Source organism: Paramormyrops kingsleyae, chromosome 18 (genome assembly GCF_048594095.1).
Source record: "Paramormyrops kingsleyae isolate MSU_618 chromosome 18, PKINGS_0.4, whole genome shotgun sequence".
Taxonomy (NCBI): domain Eukaryota; kingdom Metazoa; phylum Chordata; class Actinopteri; order Osteoglossiformes; family Mormyridae; genus Paramormyrops; species Paramormyrops kingsleyae.
The window spans coordinates 8,723,221-8,744,944 of NC_132814.1; the positions used below are offsets into that span (position 1 = coordinate 8,723,221).

Sequence of the window (21,724 nt, forward strand, 5' to 3'; positions counted from 1 at the left end):
GAAACACATACAGATACAGTACTGTGCAAAAGTCTTAGGCAGTCAAAAGAAATGTTTAAAGCTGTTATTCTGGGTAGTAAATGCATATTTGTGGGACAAAAGGCCAAATTTAACATTAGATCATATGCAAATTAAGAGTAACAATAAAAAAAATTCTGCTGTTCTCCAAAAAGTTACTGATATCCTGCTGGACGGCTAGATGAACTCCACTTCAGTTGCCAAACCTCTCCTCTGGGGCACCTCAGCCGTTCCATGTATTTGTTACATTTCACCACCATCTCAATTAATTAATTTGAAAAGTATTTTTTTATTGATTAGCTATACAAAGTGTTAGAGTGGTCAAGTAAAAAAAAAAATAGGGGGTATATTGCATGGTTGCTGTAAACACTGGGGTCATTTTAGCAGAGGTTTTGAAATGGCTAAGCTGGCACACCTTGGAAGACATAACTGCACAGTTTTACACCAACATGAAGATCATTTAAACATAATTTTCTTTGGCTGCGTAAGACTTTTGCACAGTACTGTCCATGCATACAGGCAAGTGCTGAGACACACTCTGAGGTCGAATCATTCATATCTCCCCTATCCACCTCCACTCCCAGGTGGTATGTGGTTCGCTGGGGGGGGCGTTCAACCTGGGTGACCAGATAATCCATGTCAGGGAGGACACTTTACGCTACTTCAGGTTTTACAAACTGCTTTAAAACTTTAAGGCTCCTGTGCTCGGCTAAACAGTTCTTCTTGTGTTTTGACTGATTTGTTTTCTTGATTGATGACTCATCCAGCTGTTTCACATTAGCATTAGTGACACATGCATGATTATAGGAGACTGACCAATCAGCACACAGCAAGAACTCAGTGCTAAAGTGAAATCCAGGTCCTTTTAATTGAAATGGTAGTTTACAATTCCTGTCCTAGCTCAGAGTGTCCTCCCTGACATGGATTATCTGGTCACCAAGCTTAGTAAGTTCTGCTTTATTGTGTGTTGGGGGTTTCCCATTGCACTCTGGTTTCCGTTTACAGCTCAGAAGACGTTAAGTTTCATTGAATAACTGTCTCTAAACTGCCCATAGTGTGTGGGTGTGAGTGTCTTCAGTGGACCGGCACCCTTTCCATGGTGACCCACACCTCACGCCCTTTGCTACCTGAGATGGAAGCCCAACTCGCTACAACCCTGCACTGGATATAAGATTTTCGCAAAAGGATAAACACAAGTCCCACCATTGTGCTAGGTCTCAGGCTTGAAGCCATCAGAGTGAAGCTGATGAATAGCATTTAATTAACTAGCATTTAACACATAGTTTGCTGTGCTACATGCTATTCACGTGTTGTCTGTTTTTGTTGTTTTCTTATAGGCCTCAATAAAACCAGCGCATTCTCCTGTGAGGCCCGCAATGACAAAGGTGTGGCTACTTCTGAATCCGGCACTGTCACAGGTACAGCAGAACAGAACCGCAGTGATGTCTCACTGGGCCTTATTGCAGTGACTTTCTCTATAAACTTCCTCTCTGCTTTTGGACAGTTATCCCATCCCAGCCAGAGAAAGTGGAGACTGTAGAAGTCACCAACAGCAGCCTGCATATCTCCTGGCAGCCAGGCTTTGGCGGCAATTACCCTGTCACTGTGTGTTCCATCCAGGTAAGTTCTCATCATCAGTGTGGTTCCACACAGTGGGACAACTCAGGAGAAGAAGCTATCAACTGCTATATCAATAGACATTCTGTGTGTGTAGGGGTTATGCATATATTACATTGTGAGGACGTTTGGTCCTCAATATGTGATAAAAACCTGTTATTTTGAGAATTTGCACAAGGGGAAACTCAGTTTTATGAAAATATGTAACTGCAATCAAAATGCTAAAATACCAAAGTCTTGTATTTTGTTTGGTCACTTATGGTTAATGTTAGTGTTGGGTAGGGGTTAAGGTTGGAATTTTGGGGATTAGGGTTTTGCTCATAAAAATGAATGCACAGTCCCCATAAAGATATCAATATAAACATGTGTGTTTGTGTGTGAGAGACCAGCCACAGACTACATGGATCCATTTATGAGATTTACAGCTTTTCCTCTGTCTGTCGTCATAAGTATTTCTTGTTCCATCCAAGTGCTTGTCAGCTCTTTCGCTCTCACACCCTCTGCACGCGTCTTAACCCCTTACTCGACCCATTCTATGACAGGTCATCTGGGTTCAAGCTGGGAACAGCGGCCTCCTAAACTTTGTGTCCCTGTAACTAGCTGACTAGCCGCAGTTCACATGCACCACCATAACTGCCGCTTGTTCCGCAAGCCGCCTGAAGTCTCGTCCCACAACACTACCACCCTAGAGACCATTAAGCCCTATTCCTTTATAAGCCATTTAGCTACAAATTTTGATCATCCACCAAGCTATTCGGGCAAACAAATAGGAATGAAAGCAACGGAAACTTTCCCACAGTGCGAATGACACCATGTTGGCATGTAGTATCTACAGAATTAGCTTTTTACTTTCGCGTTTTAGAATGGCGGGTATGCTGCAGGAATAGGAGCACATGTGTAAAACTACCGATGATATCTAAAGAGCAATGAAGTAGAGCAGCCGGGAAAAGAAGAAAATAGGCAAAAGATTAGGCAGTGGGGAAAGTGAGAAATGGCAAAGGAATTCTTCTGCTTTGTGACTCAGGGAGAAGCTGGATAACCAGCTGTTTGCCAGCAAGGGCAATTAGCCATTGAGTCACCGATGAGTCCATGCTCAGGCACTTGTTAACATTCCATTCTGTAAATAGCCCTTCTGGTCTTGCACGAGCACCTCCTCAATAATAAGACCCTCTAATCTGCCTCACCTCTGACCAGCTCCCTTTGCCTGCATCCTCCTGCCTTCTGTCTCTCTGGCAGCTGCAGTACCTGCAGCTCTGTGGATCGGGTACCCAGCAACACTGGTGTTACACCACTGGTGTTAACACCGTGATACAGCAGTGAACTACAGGATGCTCTGTGTTTATGTTGCTTGTTTGTCTGTCATCCAAAACTGGAGCTCTGCACTTTTGCTGAGCTCCTGGGATTCATACAGTATTCACAGAAAGAAGAACTGCAGTAGATCACTTCTGCTGTGGTACAGAGTGAAACTCTGTGATTTGAAGAAGAGGCTGCAAGAACAGAAAATTAGGAAACCCAAATTTTGTCAATAGCATTGCATCATTCAGCATGCTTCGTCGACCACATCATATACGCTGCACATTTGAGCAGGCCAAGGGAATTTCATAACTGTTTACAGAAATCGCTGGGAGTCCAGCAAGAAAATCTGGAGCAGCGTGTGGACTCAGAATTACATACAAGAGAATATAATTCATGAAAACAGCAACCATGATGTCTGTGTTACAGGCCACACGCCAATCCAATCTTCACATGGTCCCCACTCATCACAACCAGATGCACAACCAGAACGTGAATGTGCCACCTGCCCGGCACCTGATTCCAAACCTGAAGCCCTTCACCAACTACAGCGTGAGGGTGGCCTGTCTCAGCAGCCAGGGCATCTCCCCCTGGAGCCCCTGGGTCACACTGCGTACCAGTGAGGGAGGTAGGACTCACCCCCCCTCGTTATTCTTTCTGAGTGCAGTACACCTGAGAACTATGTGTTATAGTATTAAGTCTAATTCTGGTGCATTCCATTGACTTTATTCCTGTTCAGTTCATCCATTCATCTATTCGTCAATCCATCCATCTTCAGGCCACACTTCCTGTACATGGACACATATTTGTTCAGTTCAGCTTAAATTAATTTGTTTCTGGCTCATTCTGTTTATTCAGATTATTATATAAAAAGCACATGAGTTTTTATGATTGACCTTTTGTAATCCTTTACGTTTGTGCCTTTGTAGTCTAATGTAACATTTTTGTGGGGACTGTTACACTTTACAGCTGTTCAACTTGGAAAATGATTAACTATTGATACAAATAACTGTCCGCTCATATACAGGCATCCATATGTGAATATTTGAGGTCTGGCGATTTGCTTTTGCATGAGCTAGAGACCAGCAGGAGCTTCTGTCTGAGTTTGAGCAAGGAGGTTTTGCCAGGAAATGGAGCAAATGCCATTTGCATGGTGGTTAATATCCGTCCTCTGCATCTGTGAGCTGTAAAAGGCTGGGAGGAAAGAAGAGATTGGATTTTAAGGGAAAAACAGGAGGTGGCAGACTGGTCTAAAGAGTGAGGCCCAACCATGCTGGGCCCACACTGCTACATTATGCTTGAACGGAGATGGAGGAGGTGACGGGCGGGGCTTCTCCATGCCAACTCATGCTCTTTGCAACCTGGAACAGAGTCTGGAGTAAACTGAGCATTAAAAAGGAGTAAATTGGAAAGGGAGTATACCGAGCATAAAAAAAGGAAGGAAAAGAGAGCGGAGATGAGTGTTGGAGGGAGAGGGACTCTCCCGCCAGTTTGCCATTTTTGAAACATTGAAAAGCCCCTTTGTTCCATGAAAGGGAACAAAAAGGCAGGAGATATTGACCGAGACGACGAAGGAGAGAGGCAAGACAGGCCTGGGTGATGTCTCCGCATCCCAGAGCAGAGTCGTTTCTAACACGGGGAATCTGTGCTCAAGGTGAAGGACAGGGGGAACACTGAGGAACAGCCGCATAGTGAGAAACTAGGAAAGATGAAGAGCCAGAGAATATAAAACCAGTGAGAGATAAATGAGAGTTGGAGCAGCAAAGAACCACTCGTGTCGGCTGAACAACTTTTTCCGCTTTACGCGTGGTCCCCACGGCCGCAGATGTGGTGGGACCTGCCTGCTGTTTTCCGCTCATGTCTGTCTCTCACCTTGCTGACTAAAATTTCCCATGCAAGCTCTTCCACAGCCTCGGCACACACTCTGCTCTTTCATCTGGAAACGTGTGTGTGCCGTGATTTTGTGGTTATGGCCGCCTTTTACAGGCACCGAGTGCGTCCTTGTGTCACCAATGGATGTGTGAACAGGACCGGCCCCTACTATAAAAACATCTGCATTGGCCCAGAGTTCTTGGATGAGCACTGGCATGCGGCAGCCAAAGCATCTTGTTGTTTCGAAGCGATTCATCTGAAAAGAATGGATCGGTCCGCCTATCCTCCAACTGCATATCCTGGTCAGGGTCATGCGGGGGAGACTGGGAGCCAGCTCCAGGCAGCGCAGGGCACACGGATGGGGACAACCCTGGATAAGATTACAGAGCATTCCAGGGCACACATAACACACACACATAAGGAGAGCGCATCCACTGATTACCAAAATACTCTTCCAAAACAGACCCATGCAGCTATAAAGGTTGACATATGAAATGAAATGAGAGAGCATAGAAATCTAGCAAACAAACGTCCTGTCAAGGGAGTTTGTTTTTCCTTAAATAGCCAGATCAATCTACCAGCCTTCTGTCTTTCATACATAAAGACCTCGCTGTCCCTGTAGAGTTCCTTCTTCTTCTTCTTTTTTTTTTTTAATGCTCTCATTACTTCCCTTAATATTTTTATTTTCATCTGAATCTGTCATTCAGGAAATTGACCGTGTAAGGACAACTCCAACAATGTGTTTCTAGGTTCTCTAAGCAAACTTGTGTTTCCTTCTCTCACTTCCGTACCCTTTTCCCTAAACATAGCTCTCTTCATTTTCAGCCACCTCATTTTTTCCTTTCCATGCTCTCCCTTTTGCCTCATGTCTTTCCCTCTATTCCCTGGCCCCTGCTGACCCACAGTTTCATTTCCTGAAGGGGGGGAGAGAGAGAGAGAGAGAGAGAGAGAGATGACTGAGCTCTGAGGGATAAGGGAGGCTGAACGAGAGCAAGCTAGTGGGGCAAGAACGAAGGGGGGGGGGGCAGCTTAAAAAAACATCCTTTCTGCTAAATTCTCAGACCGGTTCCGTCCCAGAGGATCAGCTCTGCATTCCCAGAAAAACACAAACCCATGTACCCATTTTGAATGTCCATTGAACATTTAGCAGAATTGGAATTCAAGAAGATGAAATATTGTGATACCACCTGTGTTATATCTACAGATTAATCACTGAAGAATAACCAGATTCATACAGCGTGTTGATAGCATAGTACAGGAGCGTTTTTAAATGATGTGAGTTTTCTGTGAGCTGTTGTCGCTGCTCATCTGCCCCTCCTGTAACCTCTAAGCTGGGGATGATCTGACTGCGCTGACAGCAACTCTTTCGTTCATGTTGAGTCTTACATGCGCTCATAGATAGCTGCTTCACTCATGCTGCCTATGTTGTCCTGTTTTTAATAGTAATAATTTAAATGTCCCCCCCCAGCTCCGACAAGCTTACTGTATTTGCCTGAATTCAGTAGTGAGTGTCCCATGCTGTCATTGGCAGGGATCGGCTCAGATCCAGCCCCACATGTGGAACCGATCAGCGGATAAATGCTTCCTAATAACCTCACGGGGTCCTTTTCAGGGCAGTGCTGAATACAGGGACGGCCAATAGCAGGGTGGGGGCGGAGCTAAGGGCTGTGGGTGGTGGGTGGGGTGAGGGGTACTGGACACAATGAGGACAAGATGTGCTCTGTATGATTCACAACATGATTCACTGTATAGCAGAAGCAAAGATCGCAGTACATTTGTTTCGGTGCGATTATTCATCACATAGACAGAAGAGCGAATAATCAAAGGCTTTAAGCCACAGCAAGTGGGGGGGGGAAGGCAAAAAGCAGAACATGGCAGCCTGTTGGTTGCAGAAGACTCAGTGTTTTCATGACAGATGTTCTGTCATCATCTCTGCCACACACACACACACACATCCCTACTGCTATTTTCAGGCTGTTTTTCTCATTTTGCTCCAGCCCTGCCGGTTCTTTGGCTGTCAGTGCCTGCTGGTCCTCGTCGTGCATATTAGTGAGAGAGGGAATTTGTGAGCCACTCTGTTCCCTCAACATTCAGGAGCACAGAGGAAGCCTGTGGCTTCTGAATGTTCTTGCTAACCAGTTTTTCCTATAAAGTAAGATTCTAGGCATTCCTGGACACCCCTAAACCTCTCCCCTCAGTTGCCCAGTTCGTCTTCTTAGTTTGAGTCCAACCCATGGACTTAGCCTGACCTCAGCACTATGACTTCTCTGTATTTTCTAACTTAGAGTGTTTGCTGTAGCTTGATATTTAGCGACTCATAACCCAGTGATCAGCTTTTCTCCCCAATGGTACAACAGCAGACCTTTCTGGAACTCACAACCTTTTGCTCACATACAGCCTGCATACCATCTTCTGGATTTTAAAGTGAACTACAGAGGGGAATAGCACTCCAGGCAAAACCGTGCGAGGGAAAAACACGAGGAGTGCTCAGTGGCCAGAGAAAACAGGGAGAGGGAAAAAACCTCACGACAGCTGAGCGATATTTTACACATGTGTGTTTCAGAGACATGACGCCGTGTGCCTGGCTCTCCACGCCTGGGTCCCTTCCAGCCCACAGAAATTCTGTCATCTGTTAGCAGTGAGCTTGGTTATCCGTGTGTGCTTTGGGGATATGGCAGCCATTGATATGAGCTTAGCGCTACACTGTATCTCTGGTCGATCAATAAAGCCGTCAGTCTTTGATCTAAAACAGCTGGACTGTCTCAAAGTTTTACAGAGACAATATGATTTAAGTAGGACAAGCATTCAGTGACTGAGAATCAGGAACTCAAATAATTAAGACAGATATTCAAATACAAGGTCATTTAGTAATGATAAAATTGGACATTTTGGTAAATGTTTATCCCACATTCTTTTCGGGCCCGTTATGTCTCAGAAGTCGATTAGTATATAAGTGTTTGGTAACTTCTGAGTTTCACAGGAGCCAAGATATTTATATAGTTAAGGAAACTTGGTGTATTTATTTATTTACAAATTTCTGTTTATTATCAATAACTCCAATAATTCCTATTGACATTATTAATTTATTTGCGGTATTGTCATACCATGCCATATTCTTTCTGTGAGAAAAGCATACATATAAGTGTATTTGTGATGTGATATCAGTTTAAGTGTGTATGTTTTGTTATGATTTTGTGTGCAGTGCCAGAAGTCTCACCAGTGAATATCAGTGCTGTATTCAACGACACGGTGATGATGGTGAACTGGGCGGAGCCTTCCGGCCAGCTTAATGGGTGCTTGCTTGGGTACTGGCTGGAGTACAGCACCCCACTGATGGCAGAGGTACAACACACGTTCTCTCTTTTCATAAAAAGTTTGACAAGGGCTCCCTTTGTCTCTAGTGTAATGAGATATAATTCTGCTTGGCTTAACTTGTAAGTCCCAGGTATAAATTCAGAGAGATGTGGACATTGTGGTCTTTAAACAAATTTGAAGAGCACATTTCCAAAACTCTCTCAGTCCATTTTTTGTTGATTTTTGAGATGAGGCCACCAATGTCTCATCATATGTTACAGGATTGGGAACCAAAACGTTCATAGTCCTCATGTTATCCAATGAAGAACTTTCTTTAAAGTCCATAGAAATTTTCTCAAAAACATATCCCGAGGTGAGTTTTGGAAATTTGCTCTGCAGTTGGAAAGACAACGCCTGATTCAGCATTAACATGATTTTCTTGACATATGGTCCACAATTCATATTTATATGAAACATATGAATATAAAGAATGAATGGAAAGGCTTTAAAAATGCTTCTCATCCAAAAAATGAGTACGGATTCAGTGCATCTGTCACGCCCCTCTCCGTCCGCTTCTACTGTGTGCCACGCCCACCTCGTTACCTCGTGTTCAGCCCTGATTGTGATCACCTGTGTCCTGTTATGTCTGGCTAGTCTTTTGTATTTAGTCCTCGTCTGAGTCAGTCTTCCCCAGACTTGTCATTAATGTTACTCGTCGTGTTTCCCCGGTCCTGCTTCCCTTAATAAATCCCCGTTTTACCCTGCTTTCCGGCTCGCTTGCCCGCGATCGTGATAGCATCACTCAGAGATGAGTGGGAGAGAACAGACAAGCACACCCCCCTCGTACGTAAAAACCACGGGCAGGAAGTACATACACCTTGTATGCCTTTTATGTCCCAGGTTGTGCTTGATGTGGGCTTGTCCACCAGACTGTCCGTCAACCTATCAACGCCCGTGTCCAATGTGTCTGTCCGGGTGTGTGCCTATACCGGGGTGGGGCCTGGACCTTGGAGCTCCTCCCACACCTTCAGCCCCATAAAAGCTGGTGAGCATTCATAGGAAGTGACATCTCAGGAAGTGACATGCAGAGGTAGGAAGAGCAGAGAGAGGTGTTGAAATAAGGTGGATGGGAACTGATAGACAGATGATGCAGGGAGTTCAAAGAGGGATGGAGGCAGGCAGGAGTGTAAAAATAATACTATATTCCATTTGAACTGGGAAGACTAAATTTCCGAGTCCCTAGTTGAAAATTTTAACTGGAACGCCCCCTGAAGTCCAACTTCTAATGCAGAAAGTTGGACAAACCTGTACAAACCGGCCTCAAAATTCTAGATGGTTGTGGCCTTCATCAACAGAAGCTAAAGCTGTAGTTATATACTGTGTGTTAGCACTTATGTCTTATTTCTGTCTCCTTAAATTGGTCATACAGCCAGTACAGTCCCGCCTCGATCTGTGAACATGTTGCTACAGTGTTTGTATGTGTAAAAAACCATGTAATGTGTTACTATCAACTGTTATTGCTAAGAATGGCTAACAATGAACCTGGCACAAATGGTATTGCGAAATGGCTACCCGATTTGTTGTACTGAAAGGCGGCTACCTCTGGTGTGACATCATTCCAAGCGACAATTTCTCACCTCCAAGGTCAATGGAACGCAGCATGAATATATAAGAGAACAGCTGAAAATAAATCTGTTTACTGTATATTGCATTGGCAGTAATTGATGCATCTTTGTCATTTTTACAGGACAGCTTAAACAGAGCGGTAAGTCGTAACTGCCTGAGACAGATAAACATACAGCTGCATTTATGTCGTTCTAACAAAGGAAATGACCTCATGCTGTACGCTTCAGAACAGGCCGTTCCTGCTGCTTCAGTACGTCAGTGTGATGGTGCACATATGTAACCTAAAAAAATAAATAGTAAGCACAACACGCCGAGGGGTTCTGCGATGCCATAGTGCCCCCATAGCTCCCCTAGACATTCCTGACGATACTGTGAAATATAAATTCTGTGTAAATCCTAGATGCACCCCTATATAGTACCTGCAAGGAAGAATCTCCAGTGCCACCACTGGCATATTCTCTGGCGTTTTTGAATGGGTTTCCACTAGACGAGGATTTTTACGAAGGCAATGGGGAGGGGTTGGTAAGCACAGTCAAAGAAAGAGTGAGATATTAGAGAAAATGTTGTGTTTGTAGGGTGGGAGCGTGTCATAGTGACACACCCAATACTCCATCTGGCCAGATGAGCTCATTTCCTTGACCTCCTCGTAACACAAATAACCCCACTCAGCATGAACCCTGCTGCACTGACCTTAACCATACTAGTTAGTCATTGATCTTCTTCTTCTTCTAGAATGTTAATGCATAAATAAATCACCAGTTCAGGTTTCTCACCCTAGAGAGACAAATTTGTTTAATCCTAGGTCACTTTCTCATGGATTTCAGGAATACTCAATATTATGCATATACAGATGTGGTTTACTTTTCAGTTTTGTTTTTTTTTTCTATGAATATTATTACATTTAACTAACTACCAAAGAAAACAGGTTCCATCTCATTCTTGCTCCTCATGTTTTCATACCTTTAGATGCAACTGGTGTTTCTCAATACTTACTTGACCGTTCTTGTGTTCTCGCGTTCCGTTTTACGCAGTTGCAATACTAAGAACGGAAGTATGGTGGACGGTGAAAATCCATGGATGTCATTCTTGCCCCAAATATCAAGGATGCATCAGTTGCACTGTTGCCAAACAAGAACAATCCCATGATCCATTGCATCCCAAGATCATTCCTGGGAAGCAAGTTAGCAAGACCGCTCTTGCCAAGACCACAAGTGCGATCTTGGCTTTCTTGGTATTGAGAAACACGTATTGCTTCTCTTCACTGCCTCCTTCTTTTTCCCTCAAGTTCTGCATGATAACTCCGCAGTCTTAAATAATGCCAGATTTTTTTCAGTGTATTTTTATTTATTTTTTTACCCCTTCTTCCCTTCTTCCACCACAGACCCTCCATCAGTCTTCTCCTGGCACTGGTGGTATGTAGTTATGGCAACTGCAGCCGCCGTTGCCCTGACGGTACTGATTGTGACCTATGTGGTCAAGCTACGCCGCAAGGAGACGCGATTCGGGTGCGTGCCAGAGGCTTCAGGGTGGTTTTTGCTTATTGTTCATTATTGTTTTTGCTTACTATAGGTTTTTTTCAAACCAGATTGTGTAGCAATCTTCACAGTTTCATATATCATTGAGACAAGCTGCCATCCTATGAATGTGGAAGAATGTTCTTACAAAATGTAACTGTAGGCAGAACTTGTCTGGGTTTTCCTTCATGGAAATAACAGGTCTGTGGTTTTCAGCCCTGGCATACCACACGTGTGTCAGCTGTTTTTATGTGTGTGTCGGATTTTGTTTTTCATTAAGCCTTGTTATGGAAGAGTTAACTGGACTCCTTAGGACTTGGATTGTGATTTCACAAACCATGACGTTTTTGAAGCGTCGGAGACACGGCGTGTCCGTGTCCGTGTCCGTGTCCGTGTCCATGTCCTCCGTCTGTAAGTCCCGCATGTGAGCACCGTTGATGCTGCTGGAGCTGCACATTAACTCAGTGCATTGGCCTGTCTTCCAGTGAGGCATTTCAGCCGACGATGGACAGTGGAGATTTGGTGGTGAGGTACCATGCCAGACGATCCTATGGCCGGCGCACAATGGAGGCCACATGTAAGTTATTCCTTCAGGATGCTAATATCTATCATAGGTCCCTTTGAGTATTTGTCTTCAAAAACAGCTGATTTAGATCATCCTTTTCCCAAGCTGATTTGCTATTGATTCTGTGTGAAATTCTCAGTTTCCCATTGTTTCATGTCTAATGATAACTTTAGTAGAAAAATTCGCCTGCAAACAATTTTTTATCAAAAAGCTTCTGTCAAAGAGCTTCTGCCTAAAATTAAAATGCTACGCACATGAACAGAGCCACGTTGTGGAGTGCAACACAGTGCAGCCAACAAGAGTTATCAGGACCAGATCAGAACACATAAGCACATTTCCTGTATTGTTTCCAGATCTTAACCGGAGTGATGTCACTGTTGTGGAACAGTGAAAGCACAGCACTGACGTCTCTGGGAGGAGAACATACCCTTAGCTGTGGGGTCAAGAGGGGTGCAGGGATTCCTCTGTAGCTTGTTAGAGTAATGTTTTTGGATGGATGTCATCTGGGCTCTGGCTTGGTTGCTATAGTGTTGCCTTTGTGCTGAAAAGCATTAGATAATAGATTAACTTTACTTCCTGTAATTGTTTATCTGGTTTCTGTAGTCAGTATGCAAGTCAGAAAAGCTATACATGCAATATATTCTGCATCACACAATATTAGTGGTTAAAACGTACTTTGAATGACGGACAAATCATACATTTTATTGTTTTGCTGGCATAAAGGGCTATACTACCAAGTAACTAAACTTTTTGTGTAGCTCTTTGTGTAGGAAAATGTTGACAAATGTTGGTTAAAGGTCTTCAACATACTTCACTGGCTGTATAGTAATGAGAGTTTGTGCTCATGTTTGTGTATGTAACACATCTGATTCCATAGTGAACAGCCTGGTCATCAGCGATGAGCTTAAGCAGAAGCTACAAGATGTGATGATAGACCGACACAAGCTGACCCTGGGCAAGACACTGGGTGAAGGTAAGAGTGACCCCATCGTCACTCATTAAACCCAGTTGTTCTCCTGATGTCCTCCATAGAAACAAGAGTGTGTACTCACTCACCACTCTGCAGGAGAATTTGGCTCGGTGATGGAGGGTCTGCTGACCCAGGAGGAGTTTGTGCTGAAGGTGGCTGTCAAAACCATGAAGAGTAAGTGAGTTTGCTGAGGCATGAAGCGCTACAGGGGCTGTGCATAGCATTTGAATTTGTCACCGCGGGCAGCCTGTGATGATGTGTCAGCCCTTCACTGGATCTGCTTCTGCTTCTCTTAATCACACCCTGCTCCATTTTGCCCCATAGTTGCCATCTGCACTCGCACTGAGATGGAGGACTTCCTGCGGGAAGCAGCTTGTATGAAGGAGTTTGACCACCAGAACGTCATGAGGCTCATAGGTGAGGGAGAAGATGGTTGCATAAGTACATTATTCAGATGGGGGGACGGGGTGGGGTGGGGTGAAAGGTTGTGCTAAGTAATTTCAACAATCGATCATGTTGATAAAAGAGAAATTTAGAGCAGAAATCTCAGACCATAAAACCCCATCATGGTTTAATGCAAAATTCCCAGATCCTAAAAGCTCAGATCCTAGAGTCTCATCATGATTTAGAGCAAAGTTTTCAGATTCTAAAAGCCCCAATTCTAAAGTCCCATCCTGATTTAGAGCAGAATTCTCAGATCATAAAATCCCAAGTTGTACATCCCATCAAGAATTAGAGCAAAATTCTCAGATCCTAAAGACCCAGATTCTAGAATCCCATTATGGATAAGAGCATGGATTACTGAGATTCTACAAAACCAGATTGTAGAATTCTTGGATCGTTAAATTCTCAGATCCTAAAGACCCAGATTCTAGAATCCCATTATGGATAAGAGCATGGATTACTGAGATTCTACAAACCCAGATTGTAGAATTCTTGGATCGTTAAATTCTCAGATCCTAAAATCCCAGATTGTAGAATCCCATGATGAGTGTGAATTCCTCAGATCCATTCTCAGATCCAAAAGCTTATTCTAAAAGCAACTCTAGAATCCCATCATGATTTAGAGCAAAATTCTCAGATCCTAAAACCCCAGTGTGAATTCCTCATCTCCACTTTCCACCATCTCTTCTCTACAGGGGTCTGCTTGCAGACAGTGGAGAGTGAGGGCTATCCTTCACCGGTGGTCATCCTGCCTTATATGAAGCATGGAGACCTGCACAGCTACCTGCTCTACTCCCGCTTGGGTGACTGCCCTGTGGTCAGTCCACTTGCATACTGCAGGACTCTGTAGTGTGATGACTCACCCCAACTTTGTATTTCCAGTCAAGGAACTGACAGCTTAACAAATTTCAGTATTACTCAGAGTCCAGAATACACAAGATACTGCATTCAGCGAAGACCTAAAGTATTTTCAACACAATATTGATATCAAATTAGTGTGCCACTGAAGCTTCTACTGAATGCTCACAATGTGGAATATGTTTTATGTTTCACTGGAGCACAGGGGGCACAGTGAGTTTTCACTGTTGCTTTATACCGTCAAGTTGCCCCTCTGTTGTATCCATAATGACTATAAAAAAGATTATATGAAGCTTATGATGCTGACTTTTTTGTTTAAATAGAAGAATATAGTGTCCTCCATTTTAATATGCAGCTCCTGAACTATTCTTCGTGGTGTGAGTGGTGTTATATCCCCCTCTAGTGGAGCGAATGTGTGAAATGTCTCCTTGTGTTAACTGGCCTTCCCTGTCTTTCAGTTCCTGCCTTCTCAGATGCTAGTGAAGTTCATGACAGATATTGCGAGGGGGATGGAGTATTTGAGCAGCAAGAGCTTCATTCATAGAGATCTCGCTGCCCGAAACTGCATGTGAGTTTGCTTTTCCTTCCTATAAGCACTGAAACAAAATAGTTTCGTTGTGCTTAACACCAGATTGACGTCCAAAGTAAAATATGCCGTAACTCCCTTTACCTCCTTCTCACGATATACCAGGCTAAACGAGAACATGACAGTATGTGTGGCAGACTTTGGGCTCTCTAAGAAGATCTACAACGGCGATTACTACAGACAAGGCCGAATCTCCAAAATGCCAGTCAAGTGGATTGCGATTGAAAGCCTTGCGGACAGGGTGTACACAACCAAGAGTGATGTGGTGAGCTAAAGCAGCTTATGTGTATTTCCTTATTTGTATATTACACATTTCTCAGCGTTTAACACATCTATACAACCCTGGCACTTACTAACACATATCCAGGACTTAACCAGAAGCCAGTGTAAAGATATTATAATCATGTAATATGGTCATATTTACTCCTAGTTGTGGTTCTTGCGCCACATGCTAAATCTGCTGTAAGATCTGTTTTGTGCTCCTTGAGAGATTACAGAGATTACAGTCTAATCTGCTATATATAAATGCATATATGAATTTAGTGATGAATCTAATATAAAAGGAACATGTTCTTGACGGGGAGATTATAAATCTTTGAATGGTCTAATCCCAGAGTACTTGTGTGATCCTTTAGTTCCACATAATCCGCCTCATTTACTTGATTTTCAAAAGGCAAGTTATCTGATAGTTCACAGAGTTGAAAGAGCTCTGCAGCTGTAGAACAGTGATCCAGCAAATATTTGAGATTGAGGCTCCCTAGCAATGCTGGCAGTCCCCAGGTTACAAATGAGACCCGTTCTCTTTCGTAGGTAAGTAGGAACAATAATAATAAAGTATGTAAAAATAGTATTAATAATAGAGTAATAATCATAGTAACTACATATGTTACTGTATTGAACCTCAGGCTGATGAGCTGCTGAAGCCGCACAATGTTTTCCGAGTGTCACAAAGTAGTGCATGCGTTTGTTATTAGGAACTGTTGTGTTTAACCCAGTTTTTAAATATAATTGGCTTTATGGGACTCTGTTCGTAAGGATGAGTTGGCCGTAAGTTGGATATCCTCAACCTGAGGACTGCCTGTATTTTAGTCTAGGCTAAAAGCAAACTTTTTAGTTTGTCTCCCACTAAGTTAGGTGGAAGACTGTCCTTCTTATAAAAACCAGACTGTTCCCAAAAATCATTATCATTGAAAAATAAGTGTTTTTGATGCACAAAGTATCAAACCAAGAGTTTAAGAAGTGTAGCTCTACTGTATTAAGGGACAAGAAACGATTATGTTCTGACATTTACATTGAGGTGAAACTGCTCCTGAATTCCTTCCATTGCTGGGGCTGGATATCATTAGACAAAGTAGGTATTTCACCTGAGCCTGTTTCAGTCTTAATGCCAGAGATCCTGGCCTGTGTGTCTATTTTATTTTTACAGTTCAGCAGTGTTGCAGTGAAGTTGGCTTCTTAAGTCCGCATGTATTACATTTATGAGGGACTCATACTGACTAATTGCTCTACTTCGTTCCGTTTCAGTGGTCTTTTGGGGTCACAATGTGGGAGATTGCTACTAGGGGGCAGACACCTTACCCAGGAGTGGAGAACAGTGAGATTTACGACTACCTAAGACAGGGAAATCGCCTTAAACAGCCCCCAGGCTGCCTGGATGTCATGTGAGTGTGTGACTCAGACATGTGCTGGGAAACTAGTTTTCTATGTTATTATCTGAATTTATTTAATGTCTGTAAAGAAAAGAGCATTTCACTACATAACTAGGGCACAATGCATTATTGAAGATGAAGGGTGTTTAACACTGCAAGAATGGAATGTATTTTAGGAGAGAAAAAGCACCTATAGCGTGTTATCTGAAATCTTTTTCAAATTTTTTTAACAGAACATAGCACTTACACATTACTTATTTAACGTATTCTTACATAATTGTTACATTGCCAAATAATTTGCAATGGCCACTTTCTGCACTGCAGATACTCCCTGATGTTCTCCTGCTGGTTGCTGAGCCCCAAAGATAGGCCAAGTTTTGAAACTCTCTGTTGCGAGCTGGAGAAGGTCCTAGAAGAACTGCCGGACATGCTGGAGCCTGAGGAGATCCTCTATGTGAACATGGATGAACCCCGGGCAGAGCAGGGGGCCGTGGGGGGTCGGGAGCCCTCTTTCGCCCCCCTGCCTTTCTCCCTGAAGGGCATGGACTCTATAACGACTGTCGAGGTGCACCAGCCTGGCCGCTACGTCCTCTGCCCTCAACACGAGACGCAGAAGCTGCTCACCGACTCCACAGAGAGCCTCAACCTGAATTGCTCCTCCTCCAACTCCACCTTACTGCTACAGCGCTCGTCTTGCTCCACCCCTTTGTCAGAACAACGAGAGGACAGGGAGGGGGGTCTTCGAAAAGCCCCCAGGCAATGACGTCGGGGGGGCACTCGCTGCTGGTCCATGCTGAAGATGCAGTTCAGCTTGAGATGCCTGAAACATACCTGTGTCCTAAGACAAGGGGCATTCTGTCAAGTGGGGGTGGGGGGTTTGTGGTGGACTCTGGAGTTCCTCCATGCTGATATGGGACACTTCTTAGACTGGGTTAAAGTAACTGCGTAGGACCAGAACCAATACGACAGGATCACCCTTTCCTCCTAATCTGCAGCAAGAACTGAATGGAGAGAAGAAAAAATATTGTACGTATAGGTCTATTTTGGAATATATATTTTTGCATATGCACAATCAGAGAGAGAAATGTAATATTGTTACATTTGATGATGAGAAGCCCACAGAGGTGGCATTTTTAACCATCTGGTTTAGCTGAAGGACACAGTTTGAAGGTTTTTTTCCACTTTAAACCAAAATCAGCTGATCAGCACTCATTCTGATGCATGTTTACACCAGCTGTTCCACCTATGATAATTTCCAAAGCCAGTTGCATCTATTTAAAAAAAAAAGTATGATACAATAAGAATAAAAGAGTGATTAGATATACTATAAAGTACTGCATTAGTATAATGAATTAGAATAACTAATTTATTGACAAGAAATGATCCAATTGTGGAAGCAAAAAACGTTTTATTCCCAAAATCAGAGTCCATAACTGCAGTACAGTATGTCACAGACCAGGCAAAGCCACCATGGAGAAAAACCAAATCCTCATCCAAATTGTGACACCAAAATCAGTGCAAGGCGATGGATGTTGGGTCCAGCCAGTGCAATACTGAGAAAGTTACCAAGCCAAGACATGAGATAAAAGGCAAGAAAACTCAGAGATTATGAGAAGGTCATACGCAAACAGGGTAGGCAAGGAATGACCTTTCAGTATGGTGGCCACACACAGCACCTTACAAAGAGATGAGTAAAACTGGCAGGTTTTAAAATATGGCACCTAGAAACGACTTCGAGGGCCACAGGTGCTTGAAAACTCCAGTGAGGTGCAGCATGACCAGGCTGGAGGCCGTCGTGACAATAACAATGCAAAGCCTGTTGGAAAAAAATAATAATTTAAATTAGACTGGATTGCTTGTGTGCATTTAAAGACCACTCAACCCAAGAAAAGTTATGTGATTTTGCTTAGCTTTTAGTAATGCCGTTTGCTGTTTTGTTTAAATTTAAGGGAAATGACAATGTATATATAGTAATAATGCCAGGTCTTAAATGATGATGCTGTAGCCTGGCCCACATGCCCAGACTTAACTGTTGCACTTAATTGTATATATCCAGCATGTAGACACCACACCAACTAAGTCTTTTGCATAACTCTGTTGGCACATAGGAAGCCTTACATAACTGCCTAGCACAGGCTTAAGTCTGGCCTCACTTTACAGTATAGTGATGGCCAAAACGATGCCTCGTGAACCATTTGCAGTATTTTTTGACCCACTAGATGGCATGCTTTGAGCCATTTTTTGACCAGACATCACCATGTAATGGAGTCAGAAAAAACCTGAAATAATTTGTGAAGCATCGTTCTTGCCTTCACTACTTTACAGGCAAACCTAACTTTTGTTCGTTGTAGTTTTTCCACACGTGGAGCACGATTAAATGTTACCTTCGAAATTCCTAAACTTATGTCAGCACAGACTAACTTTATTTGTACATCAGAAATGCCCCAGTTCATTTCCAAATCACTGCAATTCTGTCAACACTGATGTGGAGAACACCAAAAAAATCCAGGATTACTGAAGATGCACTGATTTGTAATGTATACTTTATTAAAACAAAGCTTCTAAGTTAACAACAAAATGGTAACGGAACAGAGCCCGTAAGGATGAATCTTGCATTTTATTAATATTTCACGCAACACTATCACAAAGCACAATTTCTAAAACTGTTGTGTTTGCTGTGTAAACTGTTAATGCATTATCCAACACTCATATTTTGCACTATGACATTCATGCGTTATTCATGCAGTTAAATTGTACTATGTTTTATTTTAAGTCCTAGTTTGACAGAAGCACTGTCCCGTTACATCTAATCCCTCCACTGATATTTTTTTTCTAAAAATATTTATTAGGCCAGTTAAAAACAGTGTTTATGGTAATTTTTGAATATTTTGGAGTTTTATTTGTACCATGTGTTATTATTAGAATTTAGTTTTTTACTGGTGTGATTTAAGTCATCAAATGTCATACATTCTTCCTGAATTTATTGTTTTTGACCTGATCTGTTTTTCACTTATTATTTGACATGTGTACTGCTAACAAGAAATGAGGAGGTTGCCAGTCAAATCGAATGACGTTGGAAGTCGACAAAATAGGGTCCGGCTAGTCAGATCTGCTTTACTGGACTGTTGATTGGTCCTTGGTATTTAATAAAAAAAGGAATACTCTAGTCATTTTTGTAGGCTCTTTTCATGTCCGGATAATAATTAGTTATTTCAATTTGTACTTTATTTGTGACCCAAAACAGCAATGTGCTCAAACAAATGCTACCTGCCACAAGCTTTGCCATATTCTCATTGGCTCGTGCCATTTATTTAAGCTTCCTGAGAAGAAAAAAAATCTATGGTGCCTCAGTTATCCTTTTTGTAATCTTGGTCCCACTCAGTAGTAGTTGCCAAGCCCTGAGATATGGTGGGAGTGACCGAAATGTTGTTACATTTATGCATATTTTTTGTTCCAGAAGCTACAAGATGAAGTTTTTCATCTTGTTCAGTGCAACAAAGAAAATGTGTAGTGAGAAGGGTGCACTGTATTTTAATAATAATCTCTGAGGAATACAGGGTTTCTGTGAAATACTAGTCATTACTGCTACCTTCTGATAGCAGGGGTACCCTGGGTGATGCACAGAATCTGTTTGACTTTGCGTAGTGTGGCCATGAAAGCAATGCAAAGTACTTCCAGAAAGCCAATACTCATTGAAAGTTATGTGAAGTACTTCCAGAAAGCCAATACTCATTGAAAGTTATGTGAAGTACTTCCAGAAAGCCAATACTCATTGAAAGTTATGTGAAGTACTTCCAGAAAGCCAGTATTCTTTGAAAACTATGCAGAGTACTTCCAGAAAGTGAATACTTTTTGAAAACTATGCAGAGTACTTCCAGAAAGCCAATACTCTTTGAAAGCTATGCAGTGTACTTCCAGAAAGCAAATACGCTTCAAAAGCTATGTAGTGTACTTCCAGAAAGCAAATACGCTTTGAAAGCTATGCAGAGTACTTCCAGAAAGCCAATACTCTTTGTTAATTGTGTTGTAATGTTTCATTCCCATATTTGACTAAGATAATTATTCAAATTCACTTTATTCATGTGATTTATCAGGATTTATAATCTTAATTATATAAATGTATTAAATAAATCCTTGTATAAATCTAGACTAAAAATTTGTTATTGTCTTTTTTGTGTATCTAATATCAGCTTATCCGAACATCTGATACGTAACTGTTACTCGATTTAGCTGCTAGTTCAGCTCATTTTTTCCAGTACATGTTGAAAATACATAGCCATGGATCTGATGACATGTCATGAACTTCAAAGCAATTTTTAAGATAAGCTGGACTAATGTAAGTTAAACTAATGAGCCCACTTATGTTATACCCATATGCTCAATATGGACATTGACTGATGGAACTCAAACAACAAACTTTAAACTCAAGATCCTTCAAAGACCCTTTTCACATACAACTTCCCTGATGAACATCATATCAGTCTTATAGTTAATATCCATCTTCTTACCTGCCATGTAGCATATACACACAACAGTATACTATTCTTTTACACGACACAAATTACAACTGAGTTGACCTTCTTACCTGCTGGGAATAACTACTATTGCAGCGATCAGGGAAGGTCTCTTTAGTAGCCCCAGACAGGGGTGTTGAAGGGCATGGATTTCCGACAGATTCACAGGGTCCAGTACTTTATAGAGGTACCAAAACCCACCATCTGCCCCCCCCCCCCAAGCAGGAGACTAAAAGTAACATTTTGATAGGGGTCACAGAATTTCTAGCTACGCTGATGATCCAAGATGACGCTTTATCTAGATGGTACCTCTCTGCTTCATATATCACAACGGATCTCTTCCTTGTCACAGGGGTAATATTCCAAGGTCCCAAGGCCATTTTCCATTGCAAGTCTGGACCGTTTTGATTTATTTTCCCTCCTGTCTTTGGGCTCCCAAACTGTAATCTTCTTCTGTGGAACCTTGTATTTTATGTGATTAATTTGAAGAATTATCTATCACAATTCTGGAATTTATTAGCAATCAGACTTTGTGACCACTAACCATTATTGATTATAGTTCCCAAGTCAGAAAGTGGTTCTTGGGCCCAGATCAAAGGTGTGTGAAGGGTAATTGAAGCCTATCCGAAGGCGCCATTACTTTCCTTATCTTGCCCACATAGACAACTGATTCTGGGCCAGATCCGCTCACATCTCCATAAATCTGGGTGCCAGTGACATTCTGGCAGGAAAGTCTGCAACAGAATCTTCTCAGAGTTCTGAATGATTACAGTTGGTCTGTATATACTGACAATCTGGCGCGCATTCGCCTGACAATATACGTATGATCAATCACTTACGAGACGCGCAGCTAATGCGCTAAGAATCTGATGGACGATCACACAGCAAGATGAGTCTGAAGCAG

The 21,724-nt window shown here is 42.5% G+C and overlaps 1 protein-coding gene across 2 annotated transcripts in view; it reads left to right on the plus strand.

The window, feature by feature from the left end:
- Window positions 1-20,462, plus strand: part of LOC111837990 (tyrosine-protein kinase receptor UFO) — a 27,738-nt gene extending 7,276 nt beyond the window's left edge. For both annotated transcript variants that reach the window (XM_023800504.2, XM_023800503.2), the window contains exons 5-20: window positions 1,356-1,436; window positions 1,523-1,638; window positions 3,358-3,556; window positions 8,003-8,142; window positions 8,995-9,139; window positions 9,842-9,859; window positions 11,102-11,225; window positions 11,720-11,811; window positions 12,677-12,772; window positions 12,866-12,943; window positions 13,094-13,186; window positions 13,909-14,030; window positions 14,530-14,639; window positions 14,763-14,922; window positions 16,182-16,318; window positions 16,631-20,462. In XM_023800504.2, coding sequence (XP_023656272.2) covers window positions 1,356-1,436; window positions 1,523-1,638; window positions 3,358-3,556; window positions 8,003-8,142; window positions 8,995-9,139; window positions 9,842-9,859; window positions 11,102-11,225; window positions 11,720-11,811; window positions 12,677-12,772; window positions 12,866-12,943; window positions 13,094-13,186; window positions 13,909-14,030; window positions 14,530-14,639; window positions 14,763-14,922; window positions 16,182-16,318; window positions 16,631-17,069 — 2,150 coding nt within the window. In that variant the 3' untranslated portion in view covers window positions 17,070-20,462. The remainder of the gene's footprint in view (window positions 1-1,355; window positions 1,437-1,522; window positions 1,639-3,357; window positions 3,557-8,002; window positions 8,143-8,994; window positions 9,140-9,841; window positions 9,860-11,101; window positions 11,226-11,719; window positions 11,812-12,676; window positions 12,773-12,865; window positions 12,944-13,093; window positions 13,187-13,908; window positions 14,031-14,529; window positions 14,640-14,762; window positions 14,923-16,181; window positions 16,319-16,630) is intronic.
- The last annotated feature ends 1,262 nt before the right edge of the window (window positions 20,463-21,724 follow it).